This window comes from Caloenas nicobarica, chromosome 1, assembly GCF_036013445.1.
Source record: "Caloenas nicobarica isolate bCalNic1 chromosome 1, bCalNic1.hap1, whole genome shotgun sequence".
NCBI lineage: Eukaryota > Metazoa > Chordata > Aves > Columbiformes > Columbidae > Caloenas > Caloenas nicobarica.
Window position 1 is genome coordinate 185,595,408 of NC_088245.1, and position 26,865 is coordinate 185,622,272.

A 26,865-nucleotide genomic window follows, 5' to 3' on the forward strand; every position below is an offset into this window, starting at 1 on the left:
CTCCTGACCCTTCTGAACAGTACCAAATTTGTTACAGTACACGGAGATGAAACAGAGGACAGATTACAGTGACCTACCTGAACAAGCAGCCTCATTAGATATATTTAAGTGAAAGGAGAAGACACTAGGCACTTCAGGTTATTCTACAACCAGCTTCACTATATTTCTGAGCATTGGCTAAGGGCATTGCAGCCTGCGATTCTGCCTGCCAGGAAACACTCAGCACAGTGCCCTGAACCAGCTCTAACTCACTTGGGCTCAGCTTCCACAACGAACCCCAGTCTTGGATCAGCTATGCCAGAAACTGCAAATCTTTCAGCCCATCTAGGCCAAGCGCAAAGATTAGGCCGAGTTTCAACCGACCCCAGATCCGTTTGCTGTTCTGCATTATTGCTGCAGAACGGGTTCAGAAAATGTTACCAAACCTGTAGGCGCCGCAGATGGCGCTGAGTCACGGGTGCCGCACCCGGAGGTGTGTGGTTGGCAGCAAGAAGGTGATGTGCTCAAGGACATCCTTCAGTGACAAGCTGGATGCCACCTCCTCTGCTTTGTGCTGACCGGGCTCGGTGGCTGAACAGGAGACTCTAAGAAGTCAAGATATCACCCCAATTCCGTGAGATAATTCAGGTATCCTTTCTGTTAATGGTCTTTTACAACATCCATCAACAAAAGACATGGCAGCAGGTCAGTAATCAAAGAAGCAGTGTGACCAGCGTGTCGCATGCTGTCCATTCATCCTCAAGTTCAACAGATCTGTCCACTTGATATCACGGTTTCTCCCCTCCTGCTCCCTATTTACATGTATCCTCCAAACGCTACAGGAGTTCGTGCCAGAAAGAAGGATGAGAGTCTAAGTTCTGAAGGCTTCATTTCGTAGTTATTTAAATACTTCCCTGATTTTCTAGTTAACTCCAGAATGGGTATTTCTCACTAAATCCAAGCACAGTTTGGTCTACCTGACCGAGATTAACTTTTTATGATATTTACAGAATTCTGTAATAAAACATAATTAATTGTTCTTCACCATATTAAAGCCTGAATAGGATGTCAGCAATTGTATATGTCACAAGAAAACCTTATTTATTTCAGATGTTGGAAGGGAGAAGGATGCTTGATAAAGAAGGATTTAGTCCACTTTTCCAGCTCTGTTTTACCCTACTTAATCCCCCAATTATTACATTTGATTTGCCAGTGCTGCAATATCTTATTTAAAATAGACATTATTTTTTAAAAATTTAAAAACAAGGTATTAGAAAGAGCACTTCAGAGGAAGAGGAGCCACATGTGGTGGCACTTCTCAACTAGTGGTCTATCAATCCCACCACAATGTAGCTAAGCAAATTGCAAACAAACAAAACAACCCACCCATAAAATAAAAGTGTGAACCAAACATTCAAACTTAGCCTACTTTTCAATTGAGAATGTTTAAAAAGCATTATGGCAACACTGCATATATTAATAGGTTAAAAAAAAAAAAAAGACACATGGAGGAACTGGGTCAAATTCAATCCTGATCTAAGACAACGGGTGCTAGCACAGTCAATAGAATTTACTCAAAGTCTGAATGGATCCTATTCTACAACTGACAAAAAGCATCATTAAGAAAGAGTGCAAACTTCCATATATTATGTGTGTGCATAGAAATGTGTCTCGGGAAATATGTATAATTGCCTTTACACCTACAAGTGGCTTCTCTGCATCCCATCTACCAAGTTGTGTCCTCCGCGCTCTTCCCGTTACTCAGAAAGTCTTGACTGATCTGCTGCAAAGCTCCCTTTACCTCCCTACTGCATAGCTTGATAGGAATGATCATTTCTGCATTATCTAAAAACAGCCCCTCCGAGGCACAGATGGTTCCTAAAGAAAGTTGCACAAAGTTGTATTAGAAGCATCAACCCTCTCCCTGTCCAACCTTGCACCCCCACCCAGCTGCCCAAGGCATCTTCACCTCGCACTTACAATTTCTCAACTGAGAAGGGAAACAAGGAGGTTCTCTGCTAGCCCTGCAGTTAATTTAGGCTTTGCCACACTTCTCTGCCAATTCCGGCTGTATTAGCAGCTTTTAGCTGTCTCAGCCCACATACCACACTGGCTGTGCTACAATAACAGCTCAATCGTCACAGGATAAATCTTCTTGTTTAAGCATCCAAGGCAAGTCCTAGTTGGAAGCTATTCTGCACGTGACCAAAATCCGGGGTGCTATGGACTTGTACCCCACAAGTCCTGGGAACCTCGGAAGTCCTGGAAACTTCAGTTTTATGGCGAGGCAAGACGGCACTTCTCCAGTTCATATGGAAGATGACGAGGAGACAGAAATCTGAAAAATCTGAGAGCCCTCATCACCAAACTTCTGCATTCGTAGGCCCACAAGGTCCAAAACCAGCTCCGGAATATCCAGTGTCTGTGGCTCTTGCAGGAGCCAGACCTCTGGGCCCTTTTATGAAAGTATGACACATTTCATCTCCCTTTGAAAATCAAACTGGAGGCAAATTTTAAAACCTTGCCAGGTTTTGAAGAGCACAGACTGCAGCACTGTGCTTTGTTTGTCTTTGCTTTTGTTTTCAGTTAAATTTCTCTAATCATACTCATGAAAATACACAATGTTATTCATTAGTATTACTAAGTAAGTAAGTGTTGAAAATCTGTGTGCCATTGAAAGTCTCCCCATCAGTTTTTCTTCTTCAATTCAAAATGTAAACACCACTTAAAAAGGGTTTTACTAAGCCCACAAACCTCTATGGATAGTAAGAGATGTGATGGGTTATCTTTCCTGCCATTTTTTAAAGTTTATCGTTGTCACAGCACTAAAGATATTCCTTATGATCTATTTCCCTAAACTCAGGAGAATGAATCCAGCTATTTTCTTTAACAGGTATTTATTTCAGGACAGCTCAGTGCAACACTTTCGATGAAAGGCAGCATTACTGAGCAGTCTCACATCTTCCCCTCTGAAGGGAGAAAGGCCCTTATGTGCTTCCTCTGCGTCACACCTTTAAGTCCTGAGTCAATAAGCCATGTAAAGCAAATGTGTAAATACCACCCAAAAAAGGCTGCTTTCTTCACTTGCTGCCTTGCTGCTGAAGCGGCTGCCTTGTCCCCCTTTCCTCCCCTCGTCCGATCAGCCACATTCACCTCAGGAACAGACTCCATCCCACAGCGATGAACTACAGCAGAAAATACTGAAAACAAACCTCCTCCTGTAAAATAAGCTTTGTCATTAAATTCACAAGCTATTTCCACCCTAATATGCCAGGAGAACGCTGCTGTATCTTTTGCTTTGTGAGGAACACGCACACCAGCTGTTTTGACTTTTATGCAAAATTTGCATTGAGTTCTTGATTTTCTAAGAAGTCTGAATTTCTCTTCCTTTGTCACTGACACCCAAATAAACAAACCAGCTCAAAGCCAAAAACCCTCAAAACCACAACCCAGAGGAGTCATGCTGCAAAGTAAATCAAAAAGAAACCCAAGTCTAGAGCTTCTGCTTTGAATGTCTTCTGTAATCAGGCTCTGAAGGATGAATTCAGCAGGGGAGGACACATTCTGTTGGTTTATTTAGTTACTTATTTTAAGTTTTAGTTCAGAGTCAAATCCTCTCAGTGTTTTGCAGTTAACTGAAGGTATTTCAGCATGAAACAGCAAGTACTAGAGGCCTCCCTGAAAGCTGTGTGACTGATCTTGCATAATTAACGTACTCTGAGCTACTTGCTTTGGACCAAAAAATTTCAAGAGGATTTCACTAAGAGCACAAAGGGCTCCATGCCTACCTTTTGGGTTGGGTTTGTTCTAATACAGACTTCTGCACAAGGTGGGGGAAGCACAACATGCACACACAAACACCAGCTGCACAAAAACTGCGCTAATGTCACTTATCAGATATTTCTGTTTCCACTGACATTCGGTTTTAAGCTAAAATAGTTTGGTTTTGTTATTAAAATCATATACTTCTTCATGTACTTCTACTACAATAATAATATAGAGGGTCAGAATCTCAGATTAAAAAAAAAAATTTATGTAAGCACAAATTCCCAATTGGGAGCATTTTGTATCCTGGGGTGCATCTTCTCAATGAGTCACTGGAAAAGTGGTGAAAGTAACTCAGGTGTGTGTCACAGCATTAGAGGAGAGCAAGAGAATTAGCAAAAACCTAGCACTATAGTTAGAATACAAGTAGCACAGCCCATTTAGGAAGCACTAGCATTCAGAAGATTGGAAAGGATTGATAGAGTTCTCTTTTATATACACCTGAATACATATATGTTTGCTGTTTTATACAAACAATGTTCATCCGAACTAAGTTTAGCTCTGTGGGCACCTAAACATTAATTGGCAGTCTCACTTGATATCCTGTTAAAACAGTTAACTGTATAATAGTTTTCAAATAGCCTTCCAAACTGTTTCACTAGATGTATTACTATTTGAAGCAGTAGATCACCCTTTGTTTTGGCTGAGGCTCCTAAATCTCAACATTTTCTGTCTGACCCCCAGATCTGTTGTACTTTATGCAAAAGGCCTCCGATTTCAGCAGAATCATTCAAACACAAAGCTACTCATATGTGCAAGTGCTTGCAGAATCAGGGCAGTGAGCAAACACAATTTTAGTCCCTCTGTTCTACTGTTTCCCCAGCATAAAAACCTTATTGGTCTTCTACAGCTTTACCTCATACCTTGTCTGTCTTTTTGTCTTGTTTTTCCAATATGGCCATGTTTTCTTTCAGAATTTTCACAATCTCAGCAGGATTTTTGTGCGATTTACTAAACAAAGGCATGGTTTTTCTTCACCTGGATTTCTTCCTTCAGGATAGGACTGCCTTAAATCAAACAAGAAACAAAAATAGCTTTTAAGGTTTATGAGAAAATGCAATAAAAACACACAAAGACATCATGAACAACAAAAGGATCCGCCTCAGGCACTATATTTTGCTTCAGCTACTCAGTAAAGCAGTAAAAGTTTTCACATACAGTTATTGCAAGTTCATCAAGGATTCACAAGCCACTGTTACCATGTGGAAAGCAACTACTCAGCACCTCTGCAGGAGCTGGATGCTCCCTAAAGCCCCGACCTACAGGTCAGTGCTCCAGCAGGGCTATGCCTACGTCCAAGGGGTTTTGGACATTGCGTATCTGGCAGCTTCCACTAGATTTCTGATAGGGGTTTCTGCCAAACTTCACCGGCTTCATCTCGCTGCAGATAGCTAACTGTAGACGCCAGCATATGAAGTGTCCCTTGTTTAGAGCACTGCAAGATAAGGTCCCAGCTTCTCCACCATCGCTCCTTCTTCTTCAGCTGCTTCTCTTTTTCAGCCCAAATCTTCTCAAGAGGCAGCAGTTTAAGCTACCCCCTAAGTCTGCAGACTTCAAGAACCTGTGGGTCAGATCTTGCTTGTGTAAAACATTGCCTGAATTAAATAAGGAACAGAGGATCAGGCCCAAATACAGACACAAATGTTTTCATGACATTTAAATGAAAGACTGAGTATTTTAACAAAAATGGTTTTGTTTAATTTAAAACATTCTTCCTCTGTATGGTTAGAAGTGCAAACACCACATCACTGTATTTATACACGAAATAAACCAAGTAACTTAGTTTCTGATCCTACATAGCACTAAGTTGTGAATTCCCATAGGTTTTGCTGAGGGTCTGATACAAAGATCTAATGAAGTTAATGAACCAGACTAGGTGTTTAAAAGACATATAGATGAGGTTCTCAGGGACATGGTTTACTGCCAGTGTTAGGTTAATGGTTGGACTTGATGATTTTGAGAGTCTCTATCAATCAAAATTATTCTATGAGTCTATAGATGGGAATATGCTCTGGTTAAGGCAGCACCACCTTCCAGGGAGAGCCCAGTATCATTCTGGACTGCATTCCAGTTTGTACGATAACAAAAAAGTGGCAAAAAAAAAAAAAAAAAAAACCCAACCAAAACCCAACAACCACATAAAAGCACAAAATTCCAACCACAGACAAGTACCTTAAAAAAAAAAACTATACAGACTCTGTCCTAATGTCTTATTTAAAACATTTCAAATATTTTTGCAGATTATCTTTACAAGAACAGTTTGTAGACATGCAGGGAATATTTTTAAATGTGTTATTTCAACCAAAAATTCCGTTATAGTGCACAGAGTAAGAGAATTTGTGTATAGCTTCTTATTTGTTCCTAGGTGAGTTTTACAGGACTATTTTCATGTTGAACATCTGAAAGCTCACCTCTTTCAGATTGCCATTTTCAAGTTCTTCACAATTCAGTTCAAACTCATTTTTATTACTGCAGTTTTGGCTACATAACCTTCACTCCTTGGCTGAGCTCTCAACTGCAGAGTCCTGCTCCCACGGAGCTCACAACCACAAGGTCTGGCAGCACCATCCGACCAGCAATAGAGTAGTGTCTCCTCAACCTGACAACCTGCAAGACTGAAGATGGGGTATACCAACAACTAGCTCATTTGGGCACGTCCAGTGACATACACACACTGGAAAAGACTGGGATGCCAGTATTATACCATAAATTCATTTTAAATGCTGCCAGCAAGTGCCAAGCACCCTGTAACCCCGCACATGCTGCAATTAGAAGATCAGCAATTCACAACACACTTCCAGAAGGACCTGATTCTATACGTTTTTATTATCCGTGAAGACATGGCATGAGGATGTGAAAATGCAAGAGAGAAAGAGTCTGAGAGCAGGAGCTTAAGGGTAGGTTTATCAGGTTGCTGAAGCCATCCTTTCGTCTTCCCTTTTAGCCGTCTCCAGACAAGAAGAGCAAAGGGGTAGCTAATTTAATTTTTAAATTGAAATACTCATGAGCTAGAGGTTCTGAGATTAAAAAAACCAGTCTACATTTCTAACTGAAATGTTGACCATAAACACATTTTCCTGCAAAAAAATAACTTACATAGCTGTCTAGAGTATGGTGTCTGTATTTAAATAATCACTAATTTTGCCATAAAACTCCAGAAGCCAGGCTAGTGCTTTTCCATTGTACAGTTCCAGTCTCACCATCAAGTCACCACAGCACAGCTTGGTGATAAAATAGCATTTCTCTTCACTTCATACCCTACCAATGTCCTGATCACAACAGCAGAATCACCAATTAGAGGGCAGGAAGGGACTCAAGAGATGGTTTAGCTCATCCCTCCTCTGAACAGATCCAAGTCTCTGCTTCACTTCATGTATCAGTCTTACATACAAAGCAAAGCATCTGCTGTATGCAAGTGGAGGGAGACAGAGAGAAAAAGGGGAAGAGCCCCAGACAGGCATTAAATAATGCTTTTGGATTTACCCCTTTTCAGGACACACTTTTTAACCCATCAGCATCTGGCAAAAGATGATCCATCACTTCAGAAAACACACACTGGCAGCTGCAGGTTATGGCCCCTTTCGCTTCTCAATGCAGGAATCTCCCAGGGGACATGTGCTACTCAATTACAGGTAGAAGCAAACGGGGGTAAAGTCACTTTGCTGAGATTTGGGAGTTGTAGTCCTTAGTCCTATGGCTGGGTATTCCATAAGGTACATGGCAAAACAGCTCCAGCTTTGCTCCTCATGATTGGATTCTCTAGCTTCAAAGGAAGCATAAGCTTTGCTAAAGCTCTTAACGCAGCTGGGGAATTTCTGCCCATACTCCTCCTTAGATCGGCTCTCCGCTTACCAAGCTTTACTTGGAAAATCTTCTCTTCGACAGAGGCACTAATTTGGTTTAAATTCCCTATTCCTTTCATCACCTATTTTCAGTTCATTTTTTGGAACTCTTGTGTTTTCCAGGCATCTAGCCTTATGTCAAGGTTGCTTGAAATTGGCCAGTATGCTCAGAAGTTACCACGCGAAGACAAGTAGGATGAGAGATGGACAGCATGACCACATAAGCTTCGTTTCCTTAAGAAATCAGTCTAAAAATAACTGAAATACAAATACGAATGACAACTGAAAAGAATGCAACACAGGCTTACCAACAGTAGCTCATACTACAATCCCTTATTAATACATTTTTAGGCAGAGAAAACACTGTAGAACCCATACATCTGACACGGAAATACACTCAATTGAATATAATTGAAAATAAGCTAGTTGAAGGAAAATTACCATGTACAGGATGACTGATTATCTGAGAAGGTAAGAGCAATTTGGAGACGGGATCTTATTTAGAGAGGCATAAGAATTAAGAGCCTACCCAAAAATTGTGGTGACTCAGGAAAATACTATCAACACAGAAAAGGACTGGAGTATCACTACCTGAGAGTGGATGGCCTCAAGGACTGAGATAATGAAAATGGCATAAAAATTAAGAGTAACAAGTATCAGATCATGCTGAACAGGAGAAGAGACAGAGAGGTGGTAGATGCCCCATCTCTGGAACACCCAGCCCCAGGCTGGATGGGGCTCTGAGCAACCTGATCTAGTTGCAGATGCCCCTGCTTATTGCAGGGGGTTGGACTAGATGACCTTTGAAGGTCTCTTCCAATCCAAACTATTCTATGCGTCTATGAATATCTGCTTCAAGCTGAGGAGTCACCATGAGAAACTACAAAGACAGGTGCCCAGTGACTACGCTGGTATTTTACTGACAGGAGAAAGACACAAATCTGTGATTAATTAAAAAAGTAACGCATGTCTTCGTACAAAGTCTTGGTGGAATTTCATATGGAACATTGTAAACAATCCTGAACACCTGCTGTCAAGTAAAACCAACAGAAGCTAGAGGGGGTGCAGAGAAGGACCCTCGGATGGCCAGAAAAACAGGAAGCTAAAAGCGCGCGCCTTGGTAAGCTTAGAAGAAAAATACAGGGAAGCCCAAGAAGTTATTTCAGCTCAAATAACAATAACACTTTATTTACGCAGAATTGAGTGGCTATAAACTGCCAATGAATAAATTTAACCTGAAAATACGAAGGTTTCTAACTGTTGGAGCTTTAACATTTTTAAATGACCTGCTCTAGCAGGCTCACTACAGAGCATCTGTTCATAAAGTTTTGACACTGCCGTCTGGCAGGAAGGGACAGGGCTGAATGAGCCCCTTTCTTTCCTACTTTCTTAGAAAACTGACGGTTATTCGACAGCATAGGTTTTTATAACATCAGAAACGCATTGTGGATGCTCCCAAATTCATAACGGAGGACGAGCCAACTTTTGAAGCGTTTAGTTGTGATGATTTTGTTTCACTAGTGCTCTTGTGAGGAGCTTATGAGACCAAGAAAGAAACAGCTGTATCTCACCAGACCAGCTCTCCTGGCCTCGGGGGTTGTCTCTCCCGCTTTTGGGGTGAACACCCCGGCACCGCTGCAGCAGGAACAGTGGTTTCCAAAGCCTGCTGTTGCCATCAGTATGAACGGGATGTTTCAGCCGCCAGAGCTGGAGAGTCCAGCGCATTTTACGAGCCACACTTTCACAAAAATACTTCCAGGGAATATGATTCCACGTTTGTTTGGGAGGAAAAAAAAAAAAACGCATTGGTTTTATTTTAGGTCAGTAACAGAAACACCAAAAGGCAATTTTAAAGCACCACTTTCCAAATGTTTGGCTGTTTCTGTCCAACTCAAAAAAAGAAAAAGAAATATATATCACACAGACTAAAGCAGCAAGTTGAATCCAGAAGTGGACGAGGTTTACAAGACGCGAGTTTTAGGGTATTCAGTAGCCTGTCAAAAGTAACACAACATCCCTTCATACTCAGGGCATGCCTTCCCTCGGAGGCCTCCAACTCTGCAAACATTTAACCAAGATGGAAAGCACACTTTGAAAAAACCCTATATACCTGCTGTTACTCTGCTGTCTCTGCAAAGGGAGAAGCTGAAGCACAGAAAGATTAGGAGCCTTACCCAAGGCCACATTAAAAAACAACAAACAGTGGCTTTGTCAGGAATGAAAGGTGGATCATTCAACACCAAAGCCAGTGCTTTATCAGCCTTCAAAATCTCTCTTCAACCAGTTTATCTGCTCACAAAGGGAATGCACTTAAAAAAAAAACCAAAACAAAACAACAAAACACAAAACACACACTAGTGCATCTTGAGTTCTTTAATAAAACTATAAAGTACACTAAGAAATCTGGTTCTGTTTATAAGCACTCTCCCCAGTTTTTTTGCTCTTAGTCATATACTGTCTCAGAAGACTACAGCCCAACTGAGCTTGTAAGCACAATGAAGGAAGAATACAGATGATAACATCACTCTGCTCACCGGCCCATCCCACTATGAAGTGACTCAGTTAAGCAGCTCAGTAACAAACGCTTCCTCCTGCCCAGGAAGGCGACAATGAGAGAGCGCATGTCAGCCCATCCATGCACTCTTCGCAGATGTTCCTCCAGACAAGCCATTTGGTCTTCAAAAATTAATGAGTGAAAAAATTTCCTTCCCTTCAAATATCAGACATCTGTCCTGTCTTATTTCCTAACTTTCATCTACGTACTGATCAGAATTGAAAGATTTGATGAAACGGCCTCAAGTTGAGCCAGGGGAGTTTTAGATTGGATATTAAGAAAAACTTCTTCATGGAAAGGGTTGTCAGGCATTGGAACAGATTGCCCAGGGAGGTGGTTGAGTCACCATCCCTGGAGGTGTTTAAAAGATGCATAAATTACGTCCTTAGGGACATTGGTTTAGTGACAGTGTTAGGTTAATGGTTGGACTCAATGATCTTGAGGGTCTTTTCCAACCAAAATTATTCTATGATTAACTCATATTGGGTGAGAGCTTCTCTGATGAAGAAAAAGACTTTCATTTTCCATTCACCTCAGTTTGCCTACGACTCATATATTTTGGGCCTGAATGAGCACGCTTTCTTCATGATTTTGCCTTCATAATAAAAGTGATACCTTATTCCCTCATTGCCGCCTTCCGCAATATTTGGGAAAGTTGTTGCAATTACAGAGTCACATACTCAAACCAGGGAATGGAAGCCATCGGATCATCTGGAGAAGTGCAATCCATCCTCCCTCTGCCATCCCCTCACACAATCCAGGTTTCATTTGGTACACAGAAGGAATCGGGGCTACACAAGTAACCTATCTGCAAACCTGCTTGGCAAGAAAAAAACCTCAAGAATTTACTCTTCATAAGCCTTGCTGTTGGTTACTTGGTGCATTACCTGGAAGGAAGGTGGATATTGGCCAAAACTTCATCTGAACACACAAAACATTGCAGTAATGCCTTACCACCACCACAAACACCTTTTTTAACAGTTGGCAAGCATCTTGAAGATCAGACACGGAACATAAGTAGGTAGCTTTGCACTTAGTCTGACCACCTCTACCAAATGATAATAACACATGGTTGTTTCATACTGTTATGAAACTGAAGGCACGCATGGTGATGCTCCACTCTAGGGCTGCAGTGTAGCTCTATGGAAGCACCCAAAGAAATTAGTAATTCTGTTCTAAATTGAGTGCTTGAATGTTCATTCAATACAAAACAAAGAGCATATATTGTCTCTCATCAAACACATGGGATAAAATGAAACATTGAACAGCTCTTTGGTCACAGAAGCCACAGTTTGATAAACACTTTGTTCCATGACAGTGCCACCCAGCTCCACACCTATTCCCATCTCTACAGCCTCTGTTGGAGTGGTACAGCTGTTTGCAGGGCCACATGGTGAGCTGGGTCAGGGAACCAACCCGGGTTAACAAAAAATAGCCTGGTAGGGAAATAAAAGGTCACACGGGTTTCCAGTCCGGTTCTCCCCACAGCCTGACAAAGAACCGTACCAGCACATGAAGAGAGGAAGATAGAAGGAGAGTAGAGAGACCAGGCTGCTGGAGCAATGCTACAGCTCAGGTGCTCACCAGCCAAACCCAGAATGAGGCAGCGATGACAGGAAAGGGGCTATAAATGTGTGATGATACAAAACAAGACTGAAAGTTAATCTAAGTGTCTTGAGTGGGGTACAGAGCACAGACTACACTGGCACAGATAAATGCCAGAATTAAAGTTAGGAACTTCTTGAGTGTTTGACTTCGCTGCCTACTGTCCTTTTATTGCAATGAGTCCTGTGGTATCACATCTATTATTATAAAATATTTATGATAAAAAAATATATGCACACTGCAATGCCAGGTAACATTCAAATTCTAAACCCATGCAGAAGCAGCATCTTGTAGCACCATACTCATACCTGCATCGATCTCCTCTGTATCACAGGTAACCCTGTAGTTAATGCAGGTGTGAGTATGGTGCCACAGGATTACCTGTGATACAGAGATACTTCGATTCATGCTAACAAACTAAATAGAAGTAGTAGGTTATCTGTGTTGAATAAAACTAGAAAGACAAGAAACCAGCAGATTTTACAGCCACTAAATATGCAGGATTGATGAATCAATAATATCTGGGTTCTTATTTCCATAAAGGTCTTTCAAACCTAAAAAAATTAAGAATTCCTTGCCTAACTGTAGTCCAGAGCAAAACTCCCACAAGCTCAGTCATGCAGAAAGATGTCTCTTAACTAATGTCTCTGAAGTACACACAATTCTAAGGTAACAGCCCTTCAACAGCTTTTCATTTACTTAAGTAAAAGGGAAACAAAGTTAAATTTCCATTTCTAGTAGTAATCATAATTGTAGAAATAATGGAAACTGGTAATATAATTTAAATAACATAGATAGAAGCCAAGAGGGGATAGGACTTCCTCTAAACCCATTAGCAAGGAATGTGAATACTACTTTTGCATTTTGTTCAATATTACTGAAAGTTACCCCTCCACACAGCATTCACTTGACCATGTACTTAGCAAGCCTACTATGTTACTTTCAATAGCTTCAAAACACATCAAAATAATTTGCTGTAGCAGCAATTTCACTTTACTACTAATATTAGCCTAAGAAAGAATCTTTGCTAAGAAAAAAAAACCCCAAACTTCCCTTAAGCTCAATGAAAGTTCTACCTTATAACCACTTCAGGAATAGCCCATTGCACAGAATTAGCATTTCAGTTTGACAAGACCTAGTGACTGCAGATAACGAGATGGTTAATTTACATACGTTTCTTGTGACAGTTCACACACGCACTCATCTTCCCTTCATCTCTCACCATTACCTTCTGCCTTATGCAAGCGGCCACGCTCTCATTCCTCCACATCTCAAGAGCCAGTCTGCAGCTGTAGGCAGTCAGCGGAGAGGAGCAAGAGCAATGATATATTGCAGATATTTTATTTTTGGAAACCGCACTGTAAATAAAGCCATTCCCAGAGATATTCCATGGACACAGAGCTCTCAGTTGCGGAGCCAGCGCCTTATGTAACAGGAGGAGTATTGTTTAGGGTCGCCTGCTCTAAAAAGCCACTCCTGGTAACACAGTTTACAAAGCTATAAAAAGCTAACAGCATAACTATCGAGAACAAGCGGGCAAGCGGCTTATTACGAAAAGGATGGTGCTCGCTGGAAAAAAAGAAAAGTTTTATTAAATCGCTTAACTTTCTGTCACTCGGCAGACATCATCTCGGCTGACACTTACTGTGTGCGGAGGGTGGGGGCTCCTACGCAGCCCGGCACAGCCCCATGGCCAGGTGCTGAAGACAGCTCTGCCGCCTCCCCGCAGCCCACACCGCCAACAGCCGCCTTCAGTTATCTTCCATTTAATTCCACTTTATTTCCCCCCCGCGACGATTATCGACACGTGGCAGAGACGAGGGATCCCGCGACTTGGCCTCCCGCGACTCAGCCTCCTGCTCTTCTTCTGCCCAGCGACCGCCAGCCTCTGGAAAAGCGTGAGAAATGCAGAAAGGATCGCTGGAACACGCACAGGCGCTCACAAGCAGCTGTAAATTTCCACTCCCCGCTGCCTGCGGCCGGACTCCCGGCCTCGCTCCGGCTCCTCGTCGCTCCTGCTCCGACTAGCTCCGTGCACGGGTGTGCATTTTTTTTCCCCCCGCTGCCCTCCCCGTTTTCCCACTCCCCTCGCTCGTCTGGCTCGCAGGCTCACACACCCCCAAAACTCCACGTCAGAGGAACGCGTGGAGAGGCGAAGGAAGAAGCGATCACTCCGCCGAGAGATTTCTCTGGGGTTAAGGGAGGAGATGCGAGGATTTCGTATCACTTCAGTAAGTTTCCATTCCCCTCCGAAGTCTGTCGGTGCTGGGGAGGCATCACTGACGGCTCCTCGCACCATCACGTGGCGGAGGCTGCTGGAATTAAATTATTCACCTTGCCGTCCTGCTGAGAATGCAAATAAGGGAGCCCAACAGCGGGCTGCTGTTACAAGATAATAATAAACTCAACATGCTCACATACCACATCTTTCAGCAGAGTCCTGCCCAGAGAAGCTGAAGTTAAGCTGCTTCCTGCCCGACTACATAACATGAAGATCTGAATACTTTTCCACAGTAATAATGGAGGGGGAAAAAAAATTGCAGTATACTCTAAGCAAAATTTAAATCCCACTGAAGAAATGCATTAGCCTAACATATTTTTTCAAAGGCTAATGTGATGAGGGGGGAGGGGAGGGAAATCACATCATTAAAATATTTTGAAACAATACTACCAGCTATTATCAAGCACACAAATACAGCAAAATGCAATTAAAGGAATTTTTAATGCTTCACTTTTCTCTCTTGGCAGCTATTGCTCATCGAGCGCCACATATTCCCAAAGGGAATGGCAAGTGGCTTTCTCCCCCACTCCCTCCCTCCCCCAGCTGTCTAACAGGCGTTGAGAGCAGGGAAAGGAGGATGCTTCACCAGCCACCACGGGCACTGCAGGGTGGGATTTCAATCTCATTCTCATCTGAACCTCAGACAAGCCCTGGCAAGGATGAGAGCCCAGCACGCATTTACGCGGAGCTCACCAGCTCGGGGGGGAGATTTCACCTCCCATCGCCTCTTCCTTACGGCAAAGCCCAACCGAAGTCCCACATTATTATCAATAATTCTGTACATTACAACGTTTGCCTGGGGAGCCGATCTCAGCCCCTGCCGCATACCAGCACTACAGTTGCATCAGATCTTAACTTAGGGCTCACCTGCAGTAGCTATTCACAGCCCTGCATTAAAAGCAACCAAAAAAACCATGAGAAACCTCATTTCTGAGCAATACAGCTAAACCAGTCACCTTTTAAAGGGCTAACATTCTTTGCTAGCGATCCCAGCTCCTAACTGAGGCAAACAGGAGTACCCCAAATCCTCACTTCGAAGAGCCAAGAACCAGCAGGCTGCCTGGCTTCGGTCGCTCCCCGTCCCTCCTGCTCCCTCAACCTCCCCATATTTGCTCCTGCATTTGCACAGGAGGTGCTGAGCCAACCTCAGATCAGCAGATCTGTGCTCTAGACTTATCTGTAAAGCATGCCGCCGTCTGTGCTTACGTTTTACCTAACAGATCATCAAGATACCTCAGCCCAGTGTTTTCAGGCTGCCCTGAGCAGGGCTGGGAACAGGCACTAGTGCTGCTCCTGCTGCACCAAGTGACACCAAGTGGCAATATCTGCTCCAAACCCGTGGTGAGATATTCCTCCAGCACAGAATTAAAGGCTCCACATTGGACACCCAGGCCAGGTTTCCTCTCCAGGTCACCACCGGAGAGAGCTCAGCAAGGGATGCTGTGGACACCAAGCTCAGAACAGGACAAGCCGCCTCTGAAGTGGCATCTTTCTCCACAAGCTTAGCAGGCACGTGGGCAACCAGCACAGGGTGACGTTTTGTGACATGAAGGACTTGGGAGGGGGGAAATCCAGTGCCAGGCACCATTTTACGGGCGCCTCGCTCTGCCCCAGCTTGGCAGGGAGAGGGAAGGGGTGCTGCACCCCACAGCACGCTGGCACCTCACACTCACTCTGGGCTTGGCCTTTTCTTTTTTATCAGATGTCGTGGCCCTTGGGTAAACGTCATAGTGAAAGTCAAATGATAAAAACCCTGCCCTTGGGCTACTACTGAAGGTATCGGCTTTTTCTAAGGCAACACAAAAATCTAAGCATGTTATGTCATTAATTTGCACTTCTAAGAGGCTAACTCCTTTTTCTCCTCTCCCAAGGGAAATTATATCCTTTCCGTAGTGCATCCACCACTACTTCAATAGGTAAAAAGACACCCTTCTGTCATCCTGTGGAGTTCAGCGTTGGTGGGTGCTACCCTGCAGTTGAATAATCACAAAAAAAGATGAAATAATCACAAAAAAGCTGATGTAGTTGCATGTTAAGGGACCCCACTGGATAATCTGTGTATCAGAGAGTTCTCCAAAGTATTCACAGCACATTCTCAGTAAGCAGCACTCTGAAAGTGTAAGAACTTTACCTAAAAAAAAAATAATAATAAAAAATCACTATCCTATGTTTTGGACTAAATACGACTGTTTTCCTGTTTCTGAGGAGTAAATTGAAATTGCACTCAATTTATAGTTCAACTCTGCCAATATTCTACTTGAGGAAATACTTTTGGACTTTAATAGGAGCCCTCTAGACACCAGGAGAGCAAGACACACGTCCGCCCCCATCCCTGCATTGCAGCAGGAGAAACAGCGCAAAACAGAGTAGCTAAAGGGGCAGGGAAAACAAAACCAAAACACACTCTGCTTTTTGCAATACTCTGTTTCATCTTCTGTGCACTTAATTCTCAGATGACAGGAAAAAGCCCTGCAGCATCCAACATGAATTAAGGCGTAATTACTTAGTGCTCCTACCTGTTAAATATTTCAAAAGAAGTGTTTGCTCCAATTCATAATTTGTAGCCATCTCAAATCTGGAATGATGTAATTATGAACATCCAACAATTCTTTATAGCCTCAAAGTACACCGAAAAAAAAAAAAAATCTCTGTGCACTGCTAAAGAACTCCAGCCTCCACATACTTAAATTCCATTATATTTGTTTCCTTTAAAGTGAGCAGAGTCCTCAGGCTAAAGCATGGTTAGAGTACTTTTGAGAAATGTTTGTCCTTGTTTTCATAACTTAAAATCACGCCATCTAATAAAGCCGAAAGGAAGGAAACCCCAGTCCATTATTCCTGCCCTTTCCACTTATTTTCTAAAGTGGAAAAGAGAAATTAGGGAGCTTGAACAATGAGTGTGGTAGCAATAAATTACAGAGGCGGATGACAAACATGCAGTACATATATATTAATTCTGCTCATTTAATCACCCACTACCAGTCTGTCTACCTCCTCCGAGATGACGTCCAGCATTCCAAAGCCCTAAGCAGTCTCAGAGAGTAACAACAAAAAATTTCATTCTTTTCTCCCAAAACCGTTCAATGACAAGGCCCCAGGCCGTCAAAATTCTTCTCCACAGCGACAGGTTTAGTTGTGTAATACTGGAAGAGGAACTTTACAAGAAGAGAAACTTTAGGATTCTAAAATTATTCCCTCACCCTCCAAAACCTGAAAACTAAAGAACTACCCCGCCCTGCCCCCCCATCACAGGATTTTATCCTACTCTTACAGATCCCAAGATATCAACATTATGGCAATTTATTAGGGTGGGAGAGAACTAAAAACAAATTATATCATCTACATCATGAAGCTGTTACACTTTAACTCCAAGCATTTAGCTTTAGGACAAAGCAATATAAAAAGTGTGCCCAACGGCACTTCTAAAAGCTCATAAAATCAGAGAGACACTTTACAGTAACTTCGGGTTTGTATGTTATTTTGCAAGCTCACAGATACTCATTTTCCTCAGATCCCCTGCAAGAGAAATGTGGCCACTCCAAATTAGCACCACTAAAACTCATCTAATCGATCCCCAATGCAAACATACTCCACTCCCATATAATCTTGGAGGGAGACTAACTCAGAACTGAGCCTATGCACAGATTCCCTCTAAAAAAAGCCACCGGCACTGAAAGGCAAATTAACCTTTGGCTGCCCATCCAAACACAAACAAGGCTAAAAAAAAAAGGGGGTATGGTCTACAGGGGGGCAGGTGGGTTTCCCTACAGCCATTTAAAAAGCTTCTGGCCTCTCTCAGGACTAGGAAATTGAAATTCTTTGTTGAAGCGTGCGGGGCAGCGAGCAGCCAGAGGCAGCGGCCGACCTGTAGCTGCGTTTTAGCTGAAGTAAGTGGGAGGATTTAAATGGATGCTTTGTATAAGCTATTCCTAAACATGCAAAGATGTCTTAAATGGTTTTCCCCTCTTCCTCCTCCAGGCTCCCTCTAGTGCTTTTAAGCACATACTGCCTTTCCCTTCCTGATTTATTTTATGCAAATATAAGCCGTTGCTAAGGCGATTTAAAAAAATTTTTTAAAGACCTGCACTAACTCTTATAAACTGCTCAGGAGTTTTTACTGAAGATATTATTCACATGTATGTCACTCCAGCAATCATGCACTGACACCAGTCTTTCTACCAGAATCTTTATGTATTAAATACATTATATACAGACAAGCATGTTTAGACTTTCACTCATTTTAAAGGCATCCATCAACTCCATCCTTAGAGAAAGTCAGCTAAAATGAATCCCTTTCCCTGCACTTTCTCACCCCAAAAAGGAATTGCATCTAAACAGAATCACAGAATGTTAGGGATTGGAAGGGACCTCGAAAGATCATCTAGTCCAATCCCCCTGCCAGGGCAGGAACACCTAGGTGAGGTTACACAGGAAGGCGTCCAGGCGGGTTTTGAATGTCTCCAGAGAAGGAGACTCCACAACCTCCCTGGGCAGCCTGTTCCAGTGTTCCGTCACCCTCACTGAGAAGTTTCTTCTCAAATTTAAGTGGAACCTCTTGTGTTCCAGCTTGAACCCATTACCCCTTGTCTTACTGTTGGTTGTCACCGAGAAGAGCCTGGCTCCATCCTCGTGACACCCACCCTTTATATATTTATAAACATTGATGAGGTCACCCCCCTCAGTCTCCTCTTCTCCAAGCTAAAGAGACCCAGCTCCCTCAGCCTTTCCTCATAAGGGAGATGCTCCACTCCCTTCATCATCTTTGTGGCCCTGCGCTGGACTCTCTCCAGCAGTTCCCTGTCCTTCTTGAACTGAGGGGCCCAGAACTGGACACAATATTCCAGATGAGGTCTCACCAGGGTAGAGTAGAGGGGAAGGAGAACCTCTCTCGACCTACTAACCACCCCCCTTCTAATACACCCCAGGATGCCATTGGCCTTCTTGGCCACAAGGGCACAGTGCTGGCTCATGGTCATCCTGCTGTCCACCAGGACCCCCAGGTCCCTTTCCCCTACACTGCGCTCTAATAGGTCATTCCCCAACCTGTACTGGAACCTGGGGTTGTTCCTGCCCAGATGCAAGACTCTACATTTTCCCTTGTTATATTTCATTAAATTTTTCCCCGCCCAACTCTCTAGCCTGTCCAGATCTCGCTGGATGGCAGCACAGCCCTCTGGCGTGTCAGCCACTCCTCCCAGCTTGGTGTCATCAGCAAACTTGCTGATAGTACACTCAATTCCCTCATCCAAGTCATTGATGAATATATTGAACAGTATTGGTCCCAGAACTGACCCTTGAGGCACTCCACTAGATACAGGCCTCCTAAACAGGAGGTTACGAAAGCCTAAAAGATGAAAAATAAAACAGATTAAAATTTTATGCCTGCTCTAAAGAGTCACTTATAAAATGTCAATCGCATCCCTTATCTACTGTGTTCCAACATAAAACACAATTAAGAATCACAACTGCACTCCCATTTTTATGAGTGGAGGAACAACGAACTCATGACGGCACCATGCTTTTTACCTGTTGACATAAGCAAACAGAAAGTAGTCCTCCAAAATCAGTAACCCTCTGAAGAGCTGAGCAGGTATTTGCAACATAATTAAAGTCTTCACCTCTCCAAACTACTTCTGTCTCAGCTCTGTATAGTCAATGACTTCAGTGGCCATGGTTTTTTGTTTAAGGTCCATTTACAGAATTTAAAATGTGAAAAGGAAAGCTCATTTCAGGAGGAACAAGAAAAAGAGCTTTGCTGAAGATTTAAAATTTAACATCTCATCACACGTGTACATGAGAGGCTCAATCTTAGAGTTCGCATCGCAGCACACTAAAAAAAAAAAGTTATTTACAGTAGCAACAAACAGAAGTTATACACAGCCAAATAAGCCCTTTCTGTCTAGTATGCTGGAAGACAGTCCTTGCATCACTGCTGGCATTTTTCTTCATCAGACTGCAAAATTCTTTTGTGTGTACAAAAGAATTTATCTGCTATCTCCCATTTCTGAAATATTCAAACAATATTAATACTGTTTAGTCTCCTTGCAAATACAGAATTTAGTTGCTGGTTTCCACATAACTTCAGTAAGCAATTTTCTTAATGTTAGGCACAAGTTAGTAGGACAGCATGTGGTCCTGCATGTTAAGACATCCCCTTCCATCACATTCATGTATGCAAAAAAACCCCATCTATGTTCCCTACAATGTTTGCTGCTGGTGAAAGACAACAGAGCATCCCTAACCAGAACTTTAAACTTCCTAATAGTGCTTAAAGCTGAAAGCTGTATTAGTGCCCATTCCTTGCACTAGTGGTGATGTGCAACGAAAATACCAGGCAGATCAACTGACTTTTGATGAGAATAATTTCTTTATACACAATATGTGGCTCTGTTTCTGACAAGGTGGGAGGCAGTTTGGGATTAAGACTTCTCCTCTATTGACCATTCCTATGTCATTTGTCATCAGGTGCTCTCAAGACGACTTGCAAACAAACAAAATCAAGCTTCATCTGAAACACAAGTTAAACACTCCTGTGAGGCACTCACCGTAACACCCACTTCGGCATGAGGAAACTGAGATGGCACCAAGCAAACACCCAGAGATGCGCACTCTGAAATGTACTGTTAAAGAATGTCAGTAGATAGGAACCGTCATTCCAGATCAGACAAAGCTCAATCAAATCCCATCTCCAAGAGCAGCTGACACCAAGTGCAAAGTAGAAAAAGAAATATATACCAGAAGAAGGACCACTCTACGCTGCTTCCGGTAATTAGCACCTTAGAGGTTTCCTGAAGCATTACCCAAAATCACTGTGCTAATCAGCTACAAATGTCTCCACACCCGTTGGCTTTCAAGATCCTAAAAGAGCAACTATTCCTCTTGGTGGACTTTGAAATCATATCTGCAACACTTGGATACAACAGATTGCTCCAGATTGTTCCTGACTCTCAAGACTGAACAGCCGAGAGCTCAGAGACTGCTGTTTTCTCTAGATCAAAAGAGAAATCAGCACCATCAACGATTTACTGCATTCCAGCTAGTTACTTCTTCAAGGCAGCAAAGGCCACGATTTATCCACAGAATCATAACTATTTTTCGAGTGATTGCCCCAGGCAAGAGCAACAATTACTACCAGAAAGTCCCATACAGAGGCAGGGTGTTGTACTGATGAAGAAACTAATTCAGGCCAAAAAAACCCGAGAGTCAGTTCCTATTTGTATCATACATTTCTACATGATCTTGGAAAGGCCACTTCGTCTCCCCACAGGAAAATGAATGCATTCAAGACCGTAAGTACTTTGACACTAGTGATGGAACCCAAACGAACATCCTAGGCAGTACCCAGCTTGCTGCGGCCTTTTCTTGCAGACTGGGACAACAATCTTGCAGTTTGTGGAATGTACGTCTCCAGAAACCATACCCACAGATAGAACAAACTTGAGTCTCTTCTCATGCAAGTCAAGAATCTTAATAAAGCAGAACGGTTGAACCAAAACCAGAATAATATTAGGCTACAAGTGCCTAAACTGCTGCTTTCAGATGAGGAATTACAGTTTTTTCCAGTGTCAAAAAATGAAGCCTAAGCATTGTTACAATTCTTGAAAAATGGCTGTTATTTTTAAGCAACTGTTGCTCTAAACTGGCTTGCTAAAAGTCGCACAGGAAAATCTCCAGCCATCAACACTCTTCCCCTGGAGAAAGAGAACCCAGGTCTTTTCACATTTTGCTCTTAACCAGTTTTTGTCCCACGACAATGTTAGTTTAAAATATTGGATCAGGATAGGGAACCTTGAGAATTCATTGAGCTCAAGTTGCACACAGAGACATTGTCTTCACAAGCACCCAAAAGTCATTCCTCCTGACAAACAATTAAGTATATTCATCACTTGTCATACTGCAAATACATTTGTCTTCATGTGACAGATACACGGTCAGTCATGCAACACTGGATGCTTGCAATTTCTGTCTCGCAATACGGATCATAACACGACTACAAGGGGATCATCCTACCTGTTAGGTGATGAATAGTCCTTGTTTCCACAAATCCACTGTCACAGATTCTAGTCACATATTCTTCTGGCCCCGGGATGGAGCCTCCAGTGCCCCTCTAAAGAGCTATGTAGTCCATCCTTGCCTAAAGTTTACTATATTGAACTAATTAACCTGTATGGTATCCTATGAAGTTCAATACTGTTACTCCCCACTGGGGAAAACCTAATCATGAACGTTCCCACCCTACTAAAAAGCCATCCGCTGTTCTCTCCATCTGTGTTGCCCAACAACCGACATCACAAATTCATTATTATGTCAGACACACACAACCACAAAGTATCCAATTAAGGGCTAAGTTCCTTTAGTATTAATTAATAAACCAGCAAGCCCACTGCAGGCTGGCATTTTTTAGCATGGGAAGCCTGTCCTAAGCAAGGACTAACATGCAGCAGTGTTCTTGTCTTCAGGACAATCTCTGTTTTGGAGGTATTGCAGCTGAAGCACCTGGGTGTGCTTTGATCCAGTTCTTCTCCTGGGTAGCCTCAACAGTGAAGACCACTGGATACTTGGAAGAAAATAACTTACCACATGACATAAACAGCACATTCTAGATATATAGATTGTATCGGGTTAAATATACTGATAGAAATGTTCTTGGCAAACACCACTCTTCTACACATCTCTCAATGAAATCTGGCAGTTCTTTTATTACACAGCATACAGATCTATACTTACAAACATGGCCATGCCCTCTGGAAATAGTTCAAGAAATGACACTTTTCTCATGCTAATGGTAGTTTACAAATCTGCTCTCTTCTGTAGAAGCAACTGATAATTTTTTTCCACTGTGTGAGTTTTTGCAGTGTGCATCTGCAAAATCACTTTATCTGCCATCAAAATCTACACTTTGAAAGGGTAAAAGACTGCTACTGTCCAATTAAAAAAAAGGTCATGATTAACACTGAAAACTGGTAAGGTGTACTCCCTCACAAGTGAAAAAGGAGTGTCAAGCTGCATCAGCCCAGGCACAAGAAGTTATCCAATGTCTTTGCAAAAAAACCCCAACCAACCAACCAAAATACTTGTACCATAGTCAGAAACTACTCAAGTCTGAACACTGGCAGAACACATTTTCTAGTATCAAACATGCATTCAAGACCTCATTTCTCTCTCATGACATGCCTCAATGTCATGTCCAAGCCTAACATCACAAGAAGACAAAATTTCATATCTACTAAATGGAGCAGAGATTCCTAAACCCAAGGCATAAGAGCCGTAGGCCTGATAGCAAAATTGAGAGACAAAACTCCCTAAAACATTTCTTTCAAAACAGCAGTGCTCATAAGGACATAAAGCAATGTCTGGCATTACTGCCCATTTTGGAGTTTCCACCCAAGTACCAGGGAAAAGAAACGGCTTGTTTTCTGAGAGCAGGCAGGATCCTGTGAGAAGGTCACCTAGTAAGAATATTCCAGTTTAACTTTCCATGACCATGGCAAGACAGACTCTAGTAGCTGTCATCACGGGATGAAATTGCTTTCATGAGCATAAGAATTTCCATTGAAAGATCTCAGTGTGCAAAGACCTGTATCCAAACAGCTGCGTATTAGCCAAGTAATTAAGGACGTAAACCTAAACTGTTTAATACCTTGTCATTTAACCCAACAACCACACTACCTATTTTTACATTTTTCTATTTAAAAAAGAATATAGATTACATGGTTAGGAAGTTTAAAAGTAATACATAATGAGGATCTGTGACAATTCACACATAACTTAAATTGCAGAGAGGTCCAATGCTTGCTATAGACTTAGAAAATAATCTTATTTGGAAAAAAAAAGTTTGAAACCCATCTTTTCCTCTTCTCAAGAAATGAATGTTGTTACTACAAACAAAGGAATTTTAAAATTGTAAAGATCTACTCTGGTTCTCACAAAGCATCGATTATTGTCTGACATAGCTCAACAGCTTCTTGAACAAGAGAAGTTTTTAAAAAATATTTTGGATCTTGACATTAATTTCACATTTTTGAGAATCTATAAAGTCCATCAATAAGCGAGTGCAATAGTTAACTAGTTAACACTCAAAATATTTTTTCACTTTATGCAAGTTCATATTCTTTTTTTACTTACTTCTTCTTGCTGCTGTGACTTCTGTGTTTGCAAATGTACGCTCTTTGAAGCTCCCTATTTTGTTCAAGGATAGGTACATGGTCAAATCACTTTAACAAACTCAGAATTTACTTCATCATCACTATCCTCATTAAGCATATAGATATCTCTTTCCAACACCTACAGCTAGTACTGGCTTTGATTTAAACATATGTCTTGAATTGAATCCATCAAACTCTATTATTAATATATTCCAGAAGTGAGGTCAATAATACTGGGAAGGAAATCTCCTGTTCTGCATTCAGTGTATTCAACCACTATCAGCTCTTGGCTGCCACTTATCTACAAGGAGTATCTTGTCTGCTGCCCATTAACCTTGACACCTTACAGCGCTGGTTTTTAGGATAATGTTCCTCACCCTTAAGGTGCATCCAGCCTTCTTTCATGGTGATTAATTTCCCAAAGGTTTGAGTCCATCTTCCAAAAGAGTCAGCTAACATGCTCTTTAATTCAATCAAATACATGACACCATGCCATCATTTGTCATTTTTCTACTCTACATGGCCCAGATAAAACTATCAGGAAGGATACTGCATTTTTTTCCATGTTTTCATTTGGTTTTTGTTTGGTTTTGTGGTTTTTTCCCAAACAAATATCCAGTGACTGAACATCAGAAAATTTAATCTTAATTTAATGATTCTTCATGGAGTGTAACATTTTCAGAAGTCAGTTTCTTAGACGAGATCAAACACTTCATCTAACTGATAAACTAGATATTTTATAATACTTGTTTTCTATTAATCATATTGAATAGCACTTGTTACATACTTAAGATTTTGGACAGTTTTACATTCGCCATTAAAAAAAAAAAATCCTCAGTCTCCAAAAATTTGTAACTCAGATTTTCAAAAGTGTTCTTTCAGTCTTTATTTACTCTGCAATATGATGGATTTGTTCACTGTTATATGATTATTTGTGATATTCAGCTTCGTTCTCACTACAGATGTACATTAACAGTTATGTCTTTTCAACATCGTTGTTGACAACTTTAGTGCAGCCATCAGACATATGTCACTGTTCTTTTTGTTCCTGGTATTTTTAGCATTTCTCATTAGCCTTAGATCCTAAAGAAAATCTGAAGAGTTTTCTTTAATCATCTTTATAAAAAATTACTTATACTTATTCCTGCTGCCCTTGAACCACTTCTAAATCAAGATGGGACTCCTTTAGTATTTGGCTCTGCGCATTCTAGATAGCCACATGTTCTCACTCTTCCCCGCCTCCAACTTTGAGAGGGACTCTTGTAAACAATGTCAGAAATACATTAGTGATGTAATAGTACACGTCACATCAAGCAAAACTGAAGATTTGCTTAGTCCTCCATGTTTTCCACCCTCAGAGACTGGAATGTCACCTACTTCTCCAGCCACCTTCTCCCATGACCTTATGAACCGCCATGAGGAGGTACTCAGTTTACAGGGCAGAGAGAGTTCAGCGAGAGAAAAAAAACAACGGGGAGCATCTCTGTGCATGTTTTCTCAGCATTTAACTGCTGCCTGAGAAACCAGAATAGCATGAGGGTATCTCAGGAAATCCTCTGGCAACATCTTCCTTTCCATGGCAAAAGAGAGTGGAACACAGACGAATGGCAGGGACGTGTATCTCCTTACATTAGCGTTGTTTTTTTCTGAAGGGAAAAACCTTTTCCAAACGGCGCATATGCTAAAAACTACCAAGCCAATCTGACCTCAGAGTTCATTCAAGCCTCCATTCAGACTGCCTTTGACCAAAAGCACTTCCGTATTTTGCCCAAAGCTGGGTGTGATGCTTGCAACAGAGGAGTACAGATGTTGCAGTTACACACATAAACATGGATTGTAACGTAAAAGACGAGCTATCAATGGCCCACAGATGAGGAGGAGCAGGAGCAAAGGTCAACACAATTTCTATGTAATAAGCTTGTATTCAGAAGGTTCAGCCTTACTCAGCTCATTTGCTAAGATACATTAACCAATAAAAAAATACAACAAAAAACCCCACAAACAAACAAAAAAACCCACCACCAAACAACGACAACAAAAAATCTCAAGCCCACACTTGCCCAAGAGATTGATTACATGATACACATGGTATTGACCTTAACAGATGACTACAACTACCCTGCAATCCTGCCCTCACCATATAAATTTCAATTTGGTCCCTTACATGTAACATCAAACAAATCAAATATTGCTGACAGCTTCTCCCATATCCAAACCCAACAGTTAGTGAATGACCACTGGCAGTCTTTCGCTGATTTGCAGCAGTGAAAGACAGCTGCTAGACTGGCAGTGAACAGCAGAAAGTGTGAGTTCACCATTAAAAGCTACCCCTGACAAGAGAAAGTTGATCCGGCAGTGCCTCCCTGCTGACACATGAAAAAAAAAGGCATAACAGAGAGGTAAATGTTACATGTTGCTAGGATCACTCAGATGCTGGAAGTGAATTCTCTTTCCACATTATTTTAATCTCTCTATATTCAGCAATCTCCAGTGCCCTGACTTAAAAAGCTCCACACAACTTCCTTCCAACACTTAAGAGCAAGTGAACTGTATTCTTTGCTGCAATAAATTTGTGTGTATAAATTTGCCCAAGTGTCTTTGTGCTAGATTGGCATGAGGTCTTTTAACAAAGAT

At 41.9% G+C, this 26,865-nt stretch overlaps 1 protein-coding gene across 6 annotated transcripts in view; it reads right to left on the reverse strand.

Moving 5' to 3' along the window:
* Positions 1 to 26,865, reverse strand: part of CAB39L (calcium binding protein 39 like) — a 65,205-nt gene that overhangs the window by 31,700 nt on the left and 6,640 nt on the right. Inside the window, exons 1-3 of one of the 6 annotated variants that reach the window (XM_065641306.1) lie at positions 13,923 to 13,975; positions 13,451 to 13,693; positions 4,668 to 4,811 (exon numbers count right to left, since the gene is read on the reverse strand). In XM_065641306.1, coding sequence (XP_065497378.1) covers positions 4,668 to 4,769 — 102 coding nt within the window. In that variant the 5' untranslated portion in view covers positions 4,770 to 4,811; positions 13,451 to 13,693; positions 13,923 to 13,975. Of the gene's footprint in view, positions 1 to 4,667; positions 4,812 to 13,033; positions 13,065 to 13,450; positions 13,856 to 13,922; positions 13,976 to 26,865 lie in introns of those variants that run through there. The other 5 variants (XM_065641314.1, XM_065641305.1, XM_065641334.1 and 2 more) reach the window with 5 other exon arrangements.